This window comes from Zootoca vivipara, chromosome 3, assembly GCF_963506605.1.
Source record: "Zootoca vivipara chromosome 3, rZooViv1.1, whole genome shotgun sequence".
Taxonomy (NCBI): domain Eukaryota; kingdom Metazoa; phylum Chordata; class Lepidosauria; order Squamata; family Lacertidae; genus Zootoca; species Zootoca vivipara.
In genome coordinates, this window is record NC_083278.1 from 32,421,555 (window position 1) to 32,437,995 (window position 16,441).

A 16,441-nucleotide genomic window follows, 5' to 3' on the forward strand; every position below is an offset into this window, starting at 1 on the left:
TTCCCACGTCTTAGTTTACATTTGACTAATGCCCATGAGAACCACTGTGTTAAGGCAGCACGGGCTTGATGCATTTCTCATGCAATAATAATTCACCCAAACCCATTTGCACTTACTAAACAGTCGAGCCGCTTTCCACGCACGTCCCCCCATTTCTGCATTTTATGAAGCGGCACGGAGACTCTTCACACTGTCCTACGCTGCGACCAGCATTCGGGTGGCCTTCTGGGATTCCTGGGGCTTTAAATGGCTGGTCCCTCGCAGTGCGAACTCGTATGTCGAAAATGCAACCTCAAAAGCAATGATAATAATAATAATAATAATAATAATAATAATAATAGTAATAGTAATAATACCACCTCACTCGTCTGGCAATGCATTTCAGCAAGAAGCTTATGGAAGAAAAGAAAGGAAAAGATGAACAGATGTGTTTGATTTTTGCCGCTGTGGCAAAGGCTTGCTCAGGAGGAATTTATTTGCCACAATGCTGTATGTATAGCTAACTTAAAGGTATTCATATGAATATATTTCTATGAAATTAGGAGGCAAAAGACAGTACACAGCCTCAGTTTTAATCTCATTTAGTCATGGGTGGTTCTGTAAGGCTCCAGAAAGAGGATAATTTAAACATGCTGCAAAAGTGGCCGATGTCTGTATATGGCTGAGGTTACCAACCTTTCGGGGCCGATGGGCACATTTGCAAACCCAACAAACTGTCATGGGTACTGTGTTGTTGCAACTGCAAACACATGCCCTAAAACAGGCATAGGCAAACTCTGCCCTCCAGATGTTTTGGAATTACAACTCCCATGATCCCTAGCTAACAGGACCAGTGATCAGAGATGGTAGGAATTGTAGTCCCAAAACATCTGGAGGGCCGAGTTTGCCTATGCCAGCCCTAAAACTATACCTATGGATTCAGACTCACTTTACCCCCATCCCCACCAATTATTTTGGTTTGGAAAAAAAACTGCCAATCTCCCATTTGCTGTATGTTTCCCTTGCTGAATCAGAGGCACTGTAGGTTCCATAACTAGAAAGGGGGGAGCACCTGGCTTTCAAAAATTGAGTTTGCAATACTGAGCCCAGATATGGAGATGCAAGATTCATTGGACTCTATGAGACTTGCTCCTGAGTAGGAAGGCAAGAAGGCCTTTCCATTCTGCCCCATATTCATTGGATGTAGCATTGTTTACATTCTGCAGCAGTTCATCTTCCATCAAAAACTACACTATTTGTTTCACTGTCCACTGTGGCAAAATTACCTAGCTTACTTTGCCATTATGTTGCTGCACCTCATTCATTTCAATGGAAAGGAAACACAATGCAAACGGGGTGTGTGTGTGTGTGTGTGTGTGTGTGTGTGTGTGTGTGTGTTAGAAATCAATTACATATAATTTGTGGATTGAAAGCAATAACAGTGAAGACTAATCTTATTCACTGGATTGAGTTCCGCTCCAAACATGGAAGGAATAAATGAACACCGGCCATTTTCACTCCAGCTTCTGTTTTTGTCGGCGTTCTCTGACATCTTTACTCCTGTCCTGAGCAGACATAATTAGAATTGCACTGCAAATATATGCAGGTTTCAGTTTTGAGAAGCAAAAGGGAGTGTGATATGGGAGGGCGTCTTGCTGCATACATGGGCAGAAGCCTGGCACGTCCTGAGGATACCAGGTTATCCCCAGCACCAGTAGGTTGTCTCCTGATTACCCAATCCAGGTTCAAATCTAATGCAGATGAAGAGCTGCAAATTCTGTGGAAAGCCACCTCCCAACAGTAGAGTTTATCCCAATAACACCACCCATTCCTATAGCTAAGGACTGGGGAACCTTTGGCATTCCAGATAATGCTGGAGTCCAACTCCCATCAGCCCCAGTCTGCTGAAGCCCCACCCGCCCAGCTCTTCTGCATCACATTAATTCTATAATGCCATCTATGTACATGTGTGCTTTACAAAGAACAGGCAAGACTGGCTCCTACTCCAATAAGCTTACAAATCACAGGGGAACAACCAACAATGGGACAGATAGAGGTATGGGGTGGGTGTGATAATATGTTTAATGTAAATGCGAAGAGTTGCATCCAACATTAGTCATGCTCAGAGTAAATCAAATGCAATGCAAGTGAAATTGTTAGTTACCTTGAAAGCCGTTCTTAAAATTGCATCCATTCGGTAAGAGTTCTGGGATGTATTCAATGTAACCTCCTACGTAAAACTGGCTGAAGACATTGAGCCCAACCAAAGTTCCCGGAGATGTGATGGTTTTGTTTTCATGGTCATCCACCTTTCAGACAAAAGCGGAACAAAACCAAAACCTGTTATTTGTGGAGCAAATTGAGCAGATCTCTTATCTCATCCCCACAAGCTTCCAAACATGAAGAAACCACCAATAACGTGTTTTGTATAATTACAGTCTAAGCTTCAAATCAGTGAAGGGTTAGAAGGCACTGCTGCAATTGAATAGTAAATACATAAATAAGCAAGTTGTATCCTTCCCACCCCCATTTCCCACTCCAGTATCTTTCTCAGAGTGCTCTAGAATTTCAAGAGCAATTCATAAGGGACAGTGTGTGGGGGTGGGGTGGGGTGGAGAACTCCTTTTGAAAATGGAGAGGGGCTTTCAACAACCTCATTGAATGAAGACTTCAGGACACAGTACAGTCATAATTTGTGTTGCGTTCCGCTCTTGTTATGGACTTTCAGCTTACGAACGCGGCAAACCTGGAAGTGTTTACTTCCGGGTTCGCTACCCGCACACGCGCAGAGGCGCTCAATTGCGTCGCACACATGCGCAGAAGAGACGCTCCATTTGCGGACTTTTCGGGGCGCAAAGAGCACCCCGAAACGGATTAAGTCCACAACTAGAGGTACCACTGTACATGAATATATTTAACTCTTAGGATTCAAGAGTATATATTTTAAGTTTTGTTTGTATGACAAACTTAATAAAGGTTATATAGAGTATCCTGCCCCTTACACCAAAGGAGCTCATATATGGTTCTTCTAATTTTATCCTCACAGCAACCTTGTGAGGTAGGTTAGGCTGGGAGGCAGGGACCAGGCTGAAGCCACTTGCAACCACCCCATCCTCAGTGAGTTTTATAAGCATCTCTTCCAAAGGAAGCATTACCTTCATCCAGCCATCCTGAAGAAATCTGCCAAGACTGACCACGTGAATATGCCGTGTCAGATCTAGCAGCTCACTAATGATAGTGGCTGTTCCAGATCCTAGGTTGTAGCTGTACACCAGGTGGCCACGGCGCAGGCCTAGCACTAAGAAATCATCGCCATTAAGACCTGGAGTAAGAATAACCACAAGGGGATACATTAAGGGAGTGAGTCTTGGGTTACATTACCAAAACGAAATGACAGGATGCAAGAAATGATCGCCTAGATACCAGAGAGGGACTGCAGCTAATATCATGTGCCCACCGCTTCCCAAGCCAGCGGTTGAGAGTGCACAGGAAGCAGAGTAAACAGGACTGCGTGCAAATCCAGAGTTTGCCTTCTTTTACAAGGAGGTCATTGCAGGCTTACGGCATTTTGTAATGTTTTAGTTTAGTTGTTAACATGCAGTTTGAGCAGAGGTCCGACAGGCAACCAAAACCCACTGCTCCCACTTCAGATCTCTGCAGAATAGCAGGACATCATCTCTGTTTCCACGTTGCTCTTATTCTTAATCCCACTCAAAAACTAGTCCGGTGGCATAGTGTAACAGGAATTTGGGGAGAAGATTCATGGGCTATTCCCCCCCCCCCCCAGAGAAGGGGGGATAGCACAATCAGCTGGAGGACCAGGGTAACTGACAAGTCCTTCTTGTTCTTGCTAGTGAGTGATGTTGGCTAGGGAATGGGGCTTTCAAGTTTTACCAGTTTGTTGATTAGCACAGAGGAAATCGGAAACTCTGCAAAACAAGAGGATGGATACTTCTTTCCTTTGATGGATTTCCTATTTCATGCTGGCAAGATGACACAGTAACACTGCTTTCCCAAATCATTTGCATTTTTAATTAAAAGTTCATTTGAGAAGTGCTCGGAAACTCCAACTGGCTCAAAGAGCTGCAGACAGATGGTTGACTGGGAACATGCAACCCCCTTGCTAGAGCAGTTCCCACACTGGCTACCTATAAAGCCATATACAGCTTAGGTCCAGGCTATCTGAAAAGTCTATTTCCTCATGTGAAACTGCCCAGGCTCTGAGATCTTCACAGGGCCTTCTTGGTGGCAGCTCCCAGGATTTGGAAATCTCTCCCGAGAGAAGTTAGACTGGCTCCCTCCTTGCTGTCCTTCTGCCGGCAGGTGACAACTTTCTTTTTCCAACAGAAATGGCTGTTTTTGAGGAAAGGGCTGGTGCTGTGATATTTTTATTGTAATTATCTGTATGTGATCACACACACACACACACACACACACACACACACACACACACACACCTCCCTACTTCTGCATTATTATTATTATTATTATTATTATTATTTGGAAGGTGTATATCAGGCACCCCCAAACTTCGGCCCTCCAGATGTTTTGGACTACAATTCCCATCATCCCCAACCACTGGTCCTGTTAGCTAGGGATCATGGGAGTTGTAGGCCAAAACATCTGGAGGGCCGCAGTTTGGGGGCGCCTGGTGTATATATCAAGTTCCAAGCTTTGCTTAATCTAACCATGTTTTGGCCTCAAATTCTCAGCCACAAAGCTTGCTGGTTGGTTTTTTTGTTTGTTATAAGGATAGCAGGTATGTCTCATACACACACACATATACATATAAAACAAGGGGGGATGACTTCTGAGTACACATATATAGGAATGTGCAGCCAGTTGTCACAGTGCAAAGTAAACTGGTCTTCCTAAACTTTCTCATGTTCCTTCCATCTAGTGTTCTGATGCCCCCTGGTGGCTTTACATAGATTTGTGTACAGATTATTTTGATGAAAGCGCTAAGACATTTCCTCTACTTTCGTTCAGTCCCCAACAATCACATTTTAGCATTTGGATGATACCCTACGCAAACTCCTTTCCACAGTAACAGAGGAGGCTGCTTTATACTAGGTCGGGCCATTTATCCATCCTGCTCTGTATTGTCTAGACCAGCCTTTCTCAACCTTGGGTCCCCAGATGTTGTTGGACTACAACTCCCATCATTCCTGATTGCTTGTCCTGCTAGCCAGGGATGATGGGAGTTGTAGTCTAACCATCTCTGGGGACTCAAGGTTGAGAAAGGCTGGTCTAGACACAGGCCTCTCTAACTGGTTTCTAACTGGCAGAAGTTCTCCAGGGTGACCAGCATCCAGGGTTGTACAGGTGTGCCTTTGAGACAGAATACCTGTCTTTTCTGAAATTAAAAAGTGACTATAAGGAACTTACCGGTCGAGAATCTTAACATAAACATTACTTTCCATGTAATAAAAATATAACAAATGCTATATGCATTTCTGTTAATGGTTCTAGAGGTGCCCAGAAACTGCAATCCATATATCTATATTCCCTCATTTACCGTACTTTGTCTTTGCCATTTGAATAACGCTCCCTCCCCAGAGAAACACAAATAACTTACCTTGACCCTTCTGACCAGTGAAAAATATCAGGTTGTCTTGCAGTGAAGAATTGTGGTTTGCCAATTGAAATTTCAGTTGGAATTCATAGTAGAGGCTGATGTTTGGAATTGCTGAATAGGCTAGGAATGAGGTATAACCAAAGCTATCTGTCCCACTGAAGTTAGGATAGGTAATATTAATAACTGTTTGAAAAACACAGAAAAGGATGTCGTTGGAAGAAGCACAGGTGAACAGCAAGTGATGGCCTAGTTCATATGGATGTTTTCTTAGCATTCAGAATTGAGAGCTAGGATTGGGTTCTCCACACATTTCTCCCTTTTTTTGCAAGCCAGTTTCAGCATACCAACTGCCCCTGTGGTTTGATATCCTGGTTAGTAAACTGAAATTAAACCATAGTTCCCCATTTGGCACATAACAGGGAACTATAGGCTAAGGGCCAAATTGATGACACATTACACAAACCCAGACCCTTGTATGGCAGGTGGGAGGGGGGCTTTAATCCTCTGACCCCTGCTATAAACTTCTCCCCCATAATCAGTGGTAGCTGACGACCACGGAGACTGGTGATGCAGAAGACCGGGAGTCCAACAGTAGGGGGTGCTTGAGCCAATGGTGGAGAGAGGCACAGCTATTGCCGGACAGAGTCAACTAATTTTAGTTCTGACCGCATCCTTCTCCCTACCGAGTTCCACAAGGGCAACACGGAAACAAAGGAGAAAGCTGATAGCCAATGCGCCACTCCTGGTAGCATGTAAGGAGGCAGGCAAACGAGGGCTGATTAAGGGCAGTCTGAGGTCGGTGGGGCAGCGCTGCATTTGCCCTAATGGACCAACCTCCACCGCCCACAGTTGACATGCTCCTATTTCTTTCCACACCCTTATGCCTCTTGTGTCTGGCTGAAACCAATTTTGAAGAGGGTTGCCTCTCCAGGTCCAATGTAAAGTCCAGGTCTATACTAAATTGATTTGCTTTAACTCACTACCTGTGCCCTGGTGCCTGCCTCATCCTTTTTCTCTGCCATGCTTAACCAAGGCAAGGGAGTAATACTCACTGCAAGAACTGCTTATAAGCAATGTCCAGAAAGACAGGGATTCACGGGAGCTACATGCCTTCTGGTTCTCAGCCATCTTGGGCATGGCTGCACATGTTTGTAGCAGCATTCAGGAACATCAAAAACCATGGGAACCACATCACCCTGGGTGCTGGTACACATGTGTGAAGCAGCATCTCCTGATTGATGCCTGACACTGCAAGGAGTCCCTCTCCACCACCCTTGTAAGTGTAGGGAAAGAAGTGGGGCTCTCAGTAGGTTAGGGGTGTGGCAGGAGGGCTCCAGGCTGACTTAAATGGGTCCCATTTCAAATCGGATGCAACTTCAAACACTCTAAATGAATCCAATTCAACTGAATAAACTGGAGGGAATGTTCCTATTGATTATTTGTTTGTTTATTAAATATATAATGCCCCCGCATCCTCTGACAGGGGCACAGGATGGAAAATGAACAAACTGTAAACCAATTAAAACATCTAAACAAACAACAATTCCAGTACAGAGGCATACTGAGGATTATAGATCCAGTGCACTAAATTGTATGTTCTTGAACATCTGAAAAGTAGGAAGCAGAGAGAAGTGATGAAGTCAATTTGCCCAGCAACAAAAAGGCTATTTTTTGTCATTTAACACAAAGAGGCTTCAATCTCTCCTCTCTCTGATCTCCCTCTCTCTGCATTTGACCAGCTAAATTCTGCATTCTTCTCTTACCATCATTACAAAGGATTCCAGTCCTTCCATAGGGACAGAGGCACACGGTGTCTTGGCTGGATTTTGGAAAACATGTTGCTCCATTTCCACATGGGTTCTCCTCACAGGTTGAAAGCTGACATAATTTCCCAGAGTAGAGAACAGAGCATTCACAGAACCAGTTCTCTGTATCACTGTTAAAATTTAAAAGAAGAGAAAGGTTACCAAACAGCATTTGTTAAGAAGGGGGATGTAAGAAGGTATCCATTCCCATTCCAGCCAGTGTTCATCGCATGCAGCACCGTTTCCACTTGGCTGCAGTTCAGCATCCAGCAAAGACTACATTATTCAACTCATTTGTTCCCTGTGGAGGAATTTTGCATAATTAATTGAGTGATCAATCCCATTATCATTATGTTGTTCCACACCATTAATTTCAATGCAACAGAAACACAACACAAATGGGGGGGGGGGAGAGAAGTGATAAATTATGTACAGTTTGTGGAGTGAAAACAACAACAGTGAATACTGGTTGCATTTGCTGGATTAATTTCTGTTCCAGATACTGAACGAATAAGCGAATTATCAGCAATTTCTGCACCCGTTTCCATTTCTACCAGAATCTGCCTCTGAAAAGGGGAGGTGAAAATCTTACCTACCTTTCTACCTCATATTGCAGAATATGTCTGTCAAACCTAGTTGTTTGCTTCCGGTTCAGATTTATTTCTAAGCCTGAACCCCAAGTCCCTGCTTTATGGTTCATACAATTCCGTTAATAAGATTCAAACCCTTGAAAAATATTCCCAGATTTTCCATGGTGTTCATTTCCTCAGTGTGTGTAATCCTCTGAGGGCTTCTGGTCAATTATCCGTTGTGTTGTCTCAGCAAAATGAATTTGCATGTTCAGACCCAGAGACCTCCCCCCAAATAAATTCACACGACTCAAATTTTGGTTTAGTTTTTTTGGCAGAATTTAGGCCACAACTTTATTGATTACAGAAAGTGAGTGGTTGCATAGGCTCTGGTTCGACTAGCTCCCTGCACCCTTGCAGGTAACGCTGACTCAGGGCCCCAGCGTAGGTCAGCCAAGGGTGAACAGCTGGATAGGTGGAAAGCTGGGAATAGACTATGTCCACCACACAGATGTCCCCCTGGACTCAGGCATGGGCACAACCCCTTCTCAGGGGTTGACGAAACCATTTGAGTCCCTGGATTCCTTTAACGAAATACCCTTCACATAGGGATGGCGAGAGCGTTCTCCCATCCCTATCACCTGAACCAGTGCCTATCTGCAACCTTACAAGTTGTGATGATTTGCTACGCGGCAGGCGAAACCCAAATGGCAACAGCCAATCAGCCAAGTGGGGGAAATTCCTGCCATGCCCCTGTCCCAATGGCAGACGACACACGACAGCATAACAAGGTCATGCGCAACAAAGCCTTAAAAGTAGGGAGAGGTGGGTGGGTGTTCCAAATGGATGCACCAAAAGAGGAAGCTCTGGGTCACGTGCATGGCATATATAGGTCCCTCGATCCATTTGGACTGCGCCCCATTGGCCAGAATGAACCCAACATTGAGGGACCTTCCAATTGGGTGTTGTGGCTGACCAATCTTAACCACCCACAATAAAGGGTGTTGGTCTCCAGGTCTCACCGCAACACATGCCCTCTTTGAGGGAGGACCCGATGAAACAACTGCTGTCCCTTCAAGGCCAAAAGAAAGTGTGAGGGAGAAGAGGTGAATGTTTCTATATCTTCATCTTCAGTTGCATATCAGCCGTAATGGAAGTGAATATGAATTAGAGCGTCCAGTGAAGTTGCAAACACCCCATGCATTTAAAGCACATTACTTCCGCAAAGGATACAGGGAAGTGTAGTTTCAAAAGTGTGCTGGGAATTGTAGCTTGGTTAGGGGATAAGCTACAGTTCCCAGGGTTTTCTTTTGGAGGGAGGAAGCCATGTGCTATAAATGCAGTGTGTGGATGATGGTGCTATAGTTCTGTGGAACGCTTACTCCACAATAAAATTACTTAAGTCTTAAAGATACTACAGGACTCTTGTTTTTGCTGCCACAGAATAACATGGCTGCCCCTCTGGAAATCGAATCACAGGAGTCAACATTCTCCCTGTAACACCATCTGATGTAACCAGATATTATGGCAACGTGGTGTTTTCAGAAACAGCCACACCACTCTTTCCTTCTTTTTCCTATGCTACAATATCACATTGGGAGTTTCTCTGACACCCACACCACTTGTATCTCTGTTGTGGGGACAGAGAAACTCACAATGCAATGATGTCTCTTCACATGTTGGCCATAGCAATACGAGAACCAGAGACTGGGGCCCTTACCCTCTCTTTTCTTCCCCTGGTGTGCCAATGAGAATGTCAGAAACATGACATTCATGTCATGACTCAGGTGGTGAATATTGCCCCATACTATACACATAGAACACTTGTCTTGAGGGACTGACAATGGATGCCTATTAGACTTTGATCTAGTTTTAAGGTCCTGCTACTTACAGCTCTGGATCAGGTTACCTGAAAGTCTGACTCCCTCCCCTTCTCCTTTTAATGCCCTGATAGTGACCATTAAAAAAGAAAAGAAAAGAACCCACTTAGTCTTGTCCCACCTGATGATTATCAGCTTGTGCTAGCTTAGTGGCAGGCTTTTTCACTAGAAGCACCAATGCCATGAACACACACTGCTAAAATACAATAAGCCCCATCTGCATTGGCATTCCCCCAGCTTTTGAAGCCACGTCAAGGCATTCCCATGATCTCTTGACCTGAGTCTCCCATTTTTAATGGTGTTTAGTCACTTCAGTGGTATTGCTCTATTGTATATTTTAATAATAGATGTTTATATTTTAATGTTTGTAAATTTTTTATACTTTCTAAACCAGGCATCCCCAAACTGCAGCCCTCCAGATGTTTTGGCCTACAACTCCCATGATCCCTAGCTAACAGGACCAGTGGTCAGGGATGATGGGAATTGTAGTCCAAAACATCTGGAGGGCCAAAGTTTGGGGATGCCTGTTCTAAACCACCTTTAAAAAGTGCCATTTTTTTCTAGAAAAAAAGGTGCTGGAACTCACCATGAACGCCTCCCTTGTTCTCTTATGACAACAATGGCACCCACCTGAGAGGTGCCGGGACAGAGTTTCAGCGAGTTCTGGCTGAAAAAAGCCCTATTTTAAGCCTATTTTAGCACTGGGCTGGTTGGCTTGATGGGTGGGGCCTGAATCAAGGCCACAGATCAGGAATAATTAACATAGTGCCTTCCGGATGTGTTTTTTTTACCTCCAACTCCAGTTACCTAGCCTTTGGCTTCCTAGGTAGGACTAATGGGAGTTGTCGTTCAGCAACACCTGGAGGGCACAACATTGGCTGCCTCTGGTTCAGCTGATAAAAGCTAAGGAAGTGAGTCTTAAAAAGAGTCTGCTACATAGACAATGAAACAAAACACCTAACCAGATAATAAGGAGAAAAAGCTCCAGAGCCATGGAAGCTGTATTTATTAGCAAGAGAAAATGAGTACTCCTCCTGACACTCCTTGGGCCTAACAGTTCATTAGCGTATTTCAAAGGAGCCCACCCACAGTTTCAAGGCGCAGAGAATCTCAGCTGGGAAGCCTTCCAGAATGAATCCGCTTGAATAATGCCTCCAGACAGCTTTTAAAAGAGAAATGGCTATCAGCTGCAATAATACATTTCTTATGAATAGCCTTTTGTGTGTATAGAGGTAGTGCTGGAGAGGAGAGCCAGAAAGAGGAATGTAAATGGGTGTGTGCCACCGAATACCCTGTCTTTTCAATCATTTTGATAACTGTGGCATGCCACTCATCGGCTCACATGGGCACCAGTCTCTCAATGGCTAGTCATTAAGCACACGATCTCATAAATTTATTGGCACCATCCCTGCTGAATGGGATGGCGCGGTGTTTTTGCACAGCCCCCACTCATTTTAATGGGGCTTCTGGTGGGAAACTTCTCAATGTCTTCTGTTCAAAGCATTGCAAGCGGGGGAAAGTAAGCCCCTTTGAACTAAGAGGGCATTGCATCTGATAAATCATTCATGGGATTAGGCTGCAAATATTTATTTCTGCATTTGAAAGTTAAGTTGTGAGTGCTTGGGGAAATAGCTATTCCCTCTTAAAAACAAACACTTGCAGTTCAAATATTCCTTTGCTTTATTTTCACAGGACGCCGTGCTGGGGCTCCTTAGTTATTTCCCCCTGATGGTTTTGGTTTTATTTTTATTATTTCCCTTACTCTGTCATAATCGGACGTGCCAAGTGTTACTGAAGGAGGGAGAGCCAAGAGGGGGAGTGTGGGCATCGCAAAAGGAGCATCAATTGGCACCAGAACTACACCAAGCTCCCTGCACCTGGCAAGTCTCCCCCTCGCTGGTCAGGAGCAATGCCCTGCCTTGTAGGAATCCATACTACTGTACTGGAGGAACGGGAAGTTCTGTTACATGCATGGAAGTCTGTGACTGTAGCATACAGCAAGAAAAACTAAGCAAGTTGCAGCATTCTGCATATGGGGACATATGAGAAAGCAGGAGGTCAATTAATAGCACATTGCAAAAGTTTTTGATTCATGCATGCACTACCGTTTGAAACTGAAGGTAGAGTACGAAGCAGTAGTTGGAGGTCATGCTGCTACAGATGCAGAAGAAAGCAATTACTCTGTCCCTTCATATTTTCCCTTTTCTGTACATAATCCTTCTCTGTTATTTGGGCTGTCCAGTCTTGTAGGCTGACCTTTTACTTTCCTTGATGATTCAAGCCCTGCATTTTGTGTATTTCCTCGGTGATGGCTATAAATTATGAAAGTTATAAAAAAGCCTCCAAAAGTGTGAAATCTAATGCTATAAAACTCAATGCTGACATTTTTCAAATGTGCAGTAAGTGTGATTTTGAGAGTTTTGAAGCACTGGAAATTAACCTGACCAGATGATATGCCAGATGAAATGGATTCACAGTGTTAACAGGGGGAGAAAAGCCTGCCTTGCAGCCTGACCTTTACCGTTGATACAAAAGGTCACTTGCTCTCCATTTTTCCAAATGGGATGGGGTTAAAGAGACCCCATGGGACTAGACTTTGTTAGATTAGGCATTTAGGACATTAGATTAAATAGGAACTTGCTCTCTCATCATAACATGGTGAAAGATTCTTCAGAATATGACCTTACCTGAGATTATCTCTGTAAGACACGTTAAACTTGGATTTTATCAGAGGGTGCATATTTAGCAAGAAGAGCTTACTAGGCAAAAATAACACACACATTTCATATAATGATAGAACAGTAGAGTTGCAAGGCACCCCAAGGATCATCTGGTCCAACCCTCTGCAATGCAGGAATCTCAGCTAAAGCATCCATGACAAATGACCATCCAACCTCTGCTTAAAAACCCCCAAGGAAGGAGAGTTCACAATCTCCTGAGGGAGTCCATTCTGTGCTTATTTGTAATTTCCTTTCTTGTGACCTCCAAGAACAGGCATGAGAAGGTAAGAAGAGCTCTGCAGAATCAGGCTAAAGACTTAACTCATCCAGCAATCTGTTCTCACAGTAGCCAAATGGATCCCTATGAGATGGCTCTGAATACCAGCCTCTGGAGAGCACGAGTGGGAGAGTGCTGCTGTGCTCATCTCCTGCCTGTGGACTTTTCATGGGCATCTGGTTGGTCACTGTGGGTTAGCGAAGGAAGGACTAGATGTGTCATTGGTCTGATCCAATAGGGCTCTTACATGAGTTGGCAACAGAAACAACAAATACCTGGAGCAATGGACTAAGACAGGCATAGGCAAACTTGAGCCTCCAGATGTTTTGGGACTACAACTCCCATTATCCCTAGCTAACAGGATCCCTAGCTAACACCCCATGGTCAGGGATGATGGAAATTGTAGTCCCAAAACATCTGGAGGGCCAAGTTTGCCTATGCCTGGACTAAAAGAAGGCCATATATGGGAACAGAATGAACACATGCAAAAACACACAGCATGCATTTGCTAACCTCACACAGTGCTGATAGCTAGCAAAGAAGCAAGACAGAGTTACTGTACTGTTAGAATGTAGGAGCCTGCCTTATACCACACTATTCGTCCATCTAGCCCAATATGATCTACTCTGACTGGCAGTGCAGCCCTTCCCTCCTATATGAGCCACTCTTTAAACTGAAGATGCCAGGATTGAACCTGAGATCTGTATGTTCTCTACCATTGAGCTGTGGTCTCTTTATCACACATATACATTTCTTTTTTCCTACAGTCTTCTCTAGAAAGAGATCAGAGTGGGATGAATGTATCTGTCCTGGGCAATGATGGTCTCTCTCTCTCTCTCTCTCTCTCTCTCTCTCTCTCTCTCTCTCTCTCTCTCTCTCTCTCTCTCTCTCTCTCTCATACCTTCTTCAAATACTAAAAATACTATCCTCTGCCTCTAGCACAGACCAATGCATTACATCTTGGTAAAACACAACAGCACATTGGCCAGGAAAATTAACCTTAAAGCAGCTGACAGCTATAAGGTTGAATAGCGCCAAGTGCATGGTGTATTTTTTATATTATTATTGTGGATGGTTTATTTGTGGATTAGCATAGTGTGCCCGCAGAAGGAGCACTATTTGCTTGCATAAATGTCTAAGGACAGGTAGGATGGGGGGGGGGGAGAAGAGAGTTGTTTACTAGACCTTATTAATTTGTTTTCCTCCCCAGAAGCGGAGAATATGCTCTGATAGGTTTGTAAGTGGAAGTAATTAATATCATGCATTGCATACTGAACAGGTGCCTGCAGCTTTATCATTGCGGAGTTTCCTGGGCCTGCAATTTGTCCCTTCTGCTTACACTGGCAGCCATCCAAAGAAGCTGTTCTTTGCGCAGAAATAAGACTGCATGTGTAGAAAAGGGTGCGTTGGAATGTCGTGCACAGGGACCAGCATACTAAGCTGGTGGCAATACAGGAGAAAACCCACAGCTCCACACTGAGCAGGGCAAGTTAATCTTTAGCCATGTGGAAACTTGCCCATTGCTCATTTCGAAGGAAGGTATAATTATTTACAGACACCATGTACGGAGTGATGGATCAGTGCAATTATCTTTTCTTTTTAACCAGCAGAAAAGTCAACAAGGGACTTCAAATTCATCTCTTATGTGTAATCTTTTCAAATTTGTCTGACAAAAAAATAGAGGGGGAAATGTAATCAAAATCATGAAAGGACCTGCTGAAAGAAGTGGAAAACAGGTTTCGTTGGCTTAATTGTTTTTAAAAGGAAACATCTTGGCCTAGTTTGAAAGTGCTTCTTCACAAGGTGCGTAATTAATTTGTGGAATTTGCTGCTGCAAGATGACTCATGGGAATGGAGAGGCTTATCTTTCCCTCTGTTAGCGACATTTGGAGGCGAGTGCCAATCCCTTTGAAGCCCAAAGAGCACCTGTCATGCACATTAGGGGGGCATGAGCAAACTTAGGGGAACCCCAAACTTTGCGGAATTTTTAAAAAGCGGAGGAAACCACTAACAGCGCAACCCTAATGTATCATGTAGCATTTGTTCTAGGTACTTTGCATTGTGAGGGCTTGCTCCTGAAATGTGGCTTATAAACACTCTGGATGAATGTAAGGACTGGGTATTGTAAGTGGCCATGGAAATACAAGTATTTGTCAGCAGGAAAGAAGCAGAAAACTGGGGAAGGAGGACACAGTGGGTGGCTAGAACTCTGAACCAGAGTACTTCGCAATGCAAGATTTTGCTGTGATTCACACTAGTCAATGGCTATCACTCATGGAAGCTGCAAGGAACCTTCATGAGAGCACTTGATATAAGTTGCTGGAGAGTAACAGCAGAAGAGAGCTGTTGCCTCCATGATTTGCTCATGGACTTTCCCTCCTCAGTATATTGTTTTTCAGTTTTTCATAATATCCCACATATTGGACAAAATACAGAATATTTTCATAGTCCTGACTCTTGCACCTTATCTCAGTCTGCAGTGACCATCAGTTGCTTCAGACATGTTTTTTTGCCCAGGCTTTCGCTGACCCATAAGGTCAGACTGATTTTTTTTTGTTTGAATTACTGTTTTTATTCCTTTTAAAGACTTAACTGGTTTCATGTTGTATTTTTGTTTCAATTAAACTTCAATGGTTGTTTTTATGTTGTACGTCACTTAAGAGATATTTTAAAATGGCAAATGGTTTATATATGGTTTTAAATAAGTAATAAATAGACAGTGTCTCTTCCCAATTCCTTTTTATGTTATTAAAACCTACTTGTACCTGTGGGCATTAGACATCTGTTTGGCCATTGTAAATCTTTGCTCTAATTGATCAAGGCTCGTCTTAAACCCCTAGGTCTTTTTTATTTATTTTTTAAAAAATGGAATCAGTTTATATGAGGGAAAAGATTGAGCTCACAAGATATGTTGTCCGTAGTGTTAAAATGAAAGCCAGCTCTGTTTTTTGAGGACTTGGCTGTAATCCTGTTCTTCTTACCCAGATCTTGGTAACAACAATACAGCTAATGAGCCAAGCTCTCCTTTCGGCTATGGCTATGCACCCTACAGACGGGAGTCAATAATATTTGAAACAGAAGCTGCTGGACTGATGGGATCAGAGATTTGGCCTGCTTTCTCCTTAATATATGGAGTGCTTTCATTCTTTGTACATGTCGCTTGTGCTTATCAGGGATGGAAAGCTCAACTAGTTCAAACGCTTCCTTGCTACTACCTTCACACAGGGCCAAGAGGTGACTGTCAAAATGAATCCCAATTAGAAGATACCTTAATCTTCAGAAGGAATACCTTCAGGAAGCCTGCAAGCTGGTAGGTACACACATAGGAAAAACTGGGGGGGGGGGAGTTCAAGCTAATATTTATCCAATAACCTTTACTCAGGGTCGGCTTTAATCATTTTACGACGATCCCCGCCAGAACAAAATACAAAGACACACAAACTTTCCCAAAGAACAAGCAAGAAAACCTAACATGCTTTCATTTTTTTTAAAAAGGACAACAGTAACAGTAAGTTGGTTTTCCTGCATATCTTGTCATGTTCACTTAGCCACTGTAGTCCATACATTGGTAACCTCAAGACTAGATTGCTGCACTGTGTTCTAGGGGAGACTGCCCGTGGCCCTGATTCGGAA

General features: G+C 43.6%; 1 protein-coding gene across 1 annotated transcript in view; it reads right to left on the reverse strand.

Annotated features, from left to right (window-relative positions):
• LOC118082770 (protein eyes shut homolog) overlaps positions 1-16,441 on the reverse strand; it is a 70,151-nt gene that overhangs the window by 17,210 nt on the left and 36,500 nt on the right. The window contains exons 4-8 of the mRNA XM_035110602.2: positions 7,321-7,493; positions 5,558-5,740; positions 3,135-3,301; positions 2,144-2,288; positions 117-291 (exon numbers count right to left, since the gene is read on the reverse strand). Of these exons, the coding sequence (XP_034966493.2) occupies positions 117-291; positions 2,144-2,288; positions 3,135-3,301; positions 5,558-5,740; positions 7,321-7,493 (843 nt within the window). The remainder of the gene's footprint in view (positions 1-116; positions 292-2,143; positions 2,289-3,134; positions 3,302-5,557; positions 5,741-7,320; positions 7,494-16,441) is intronic.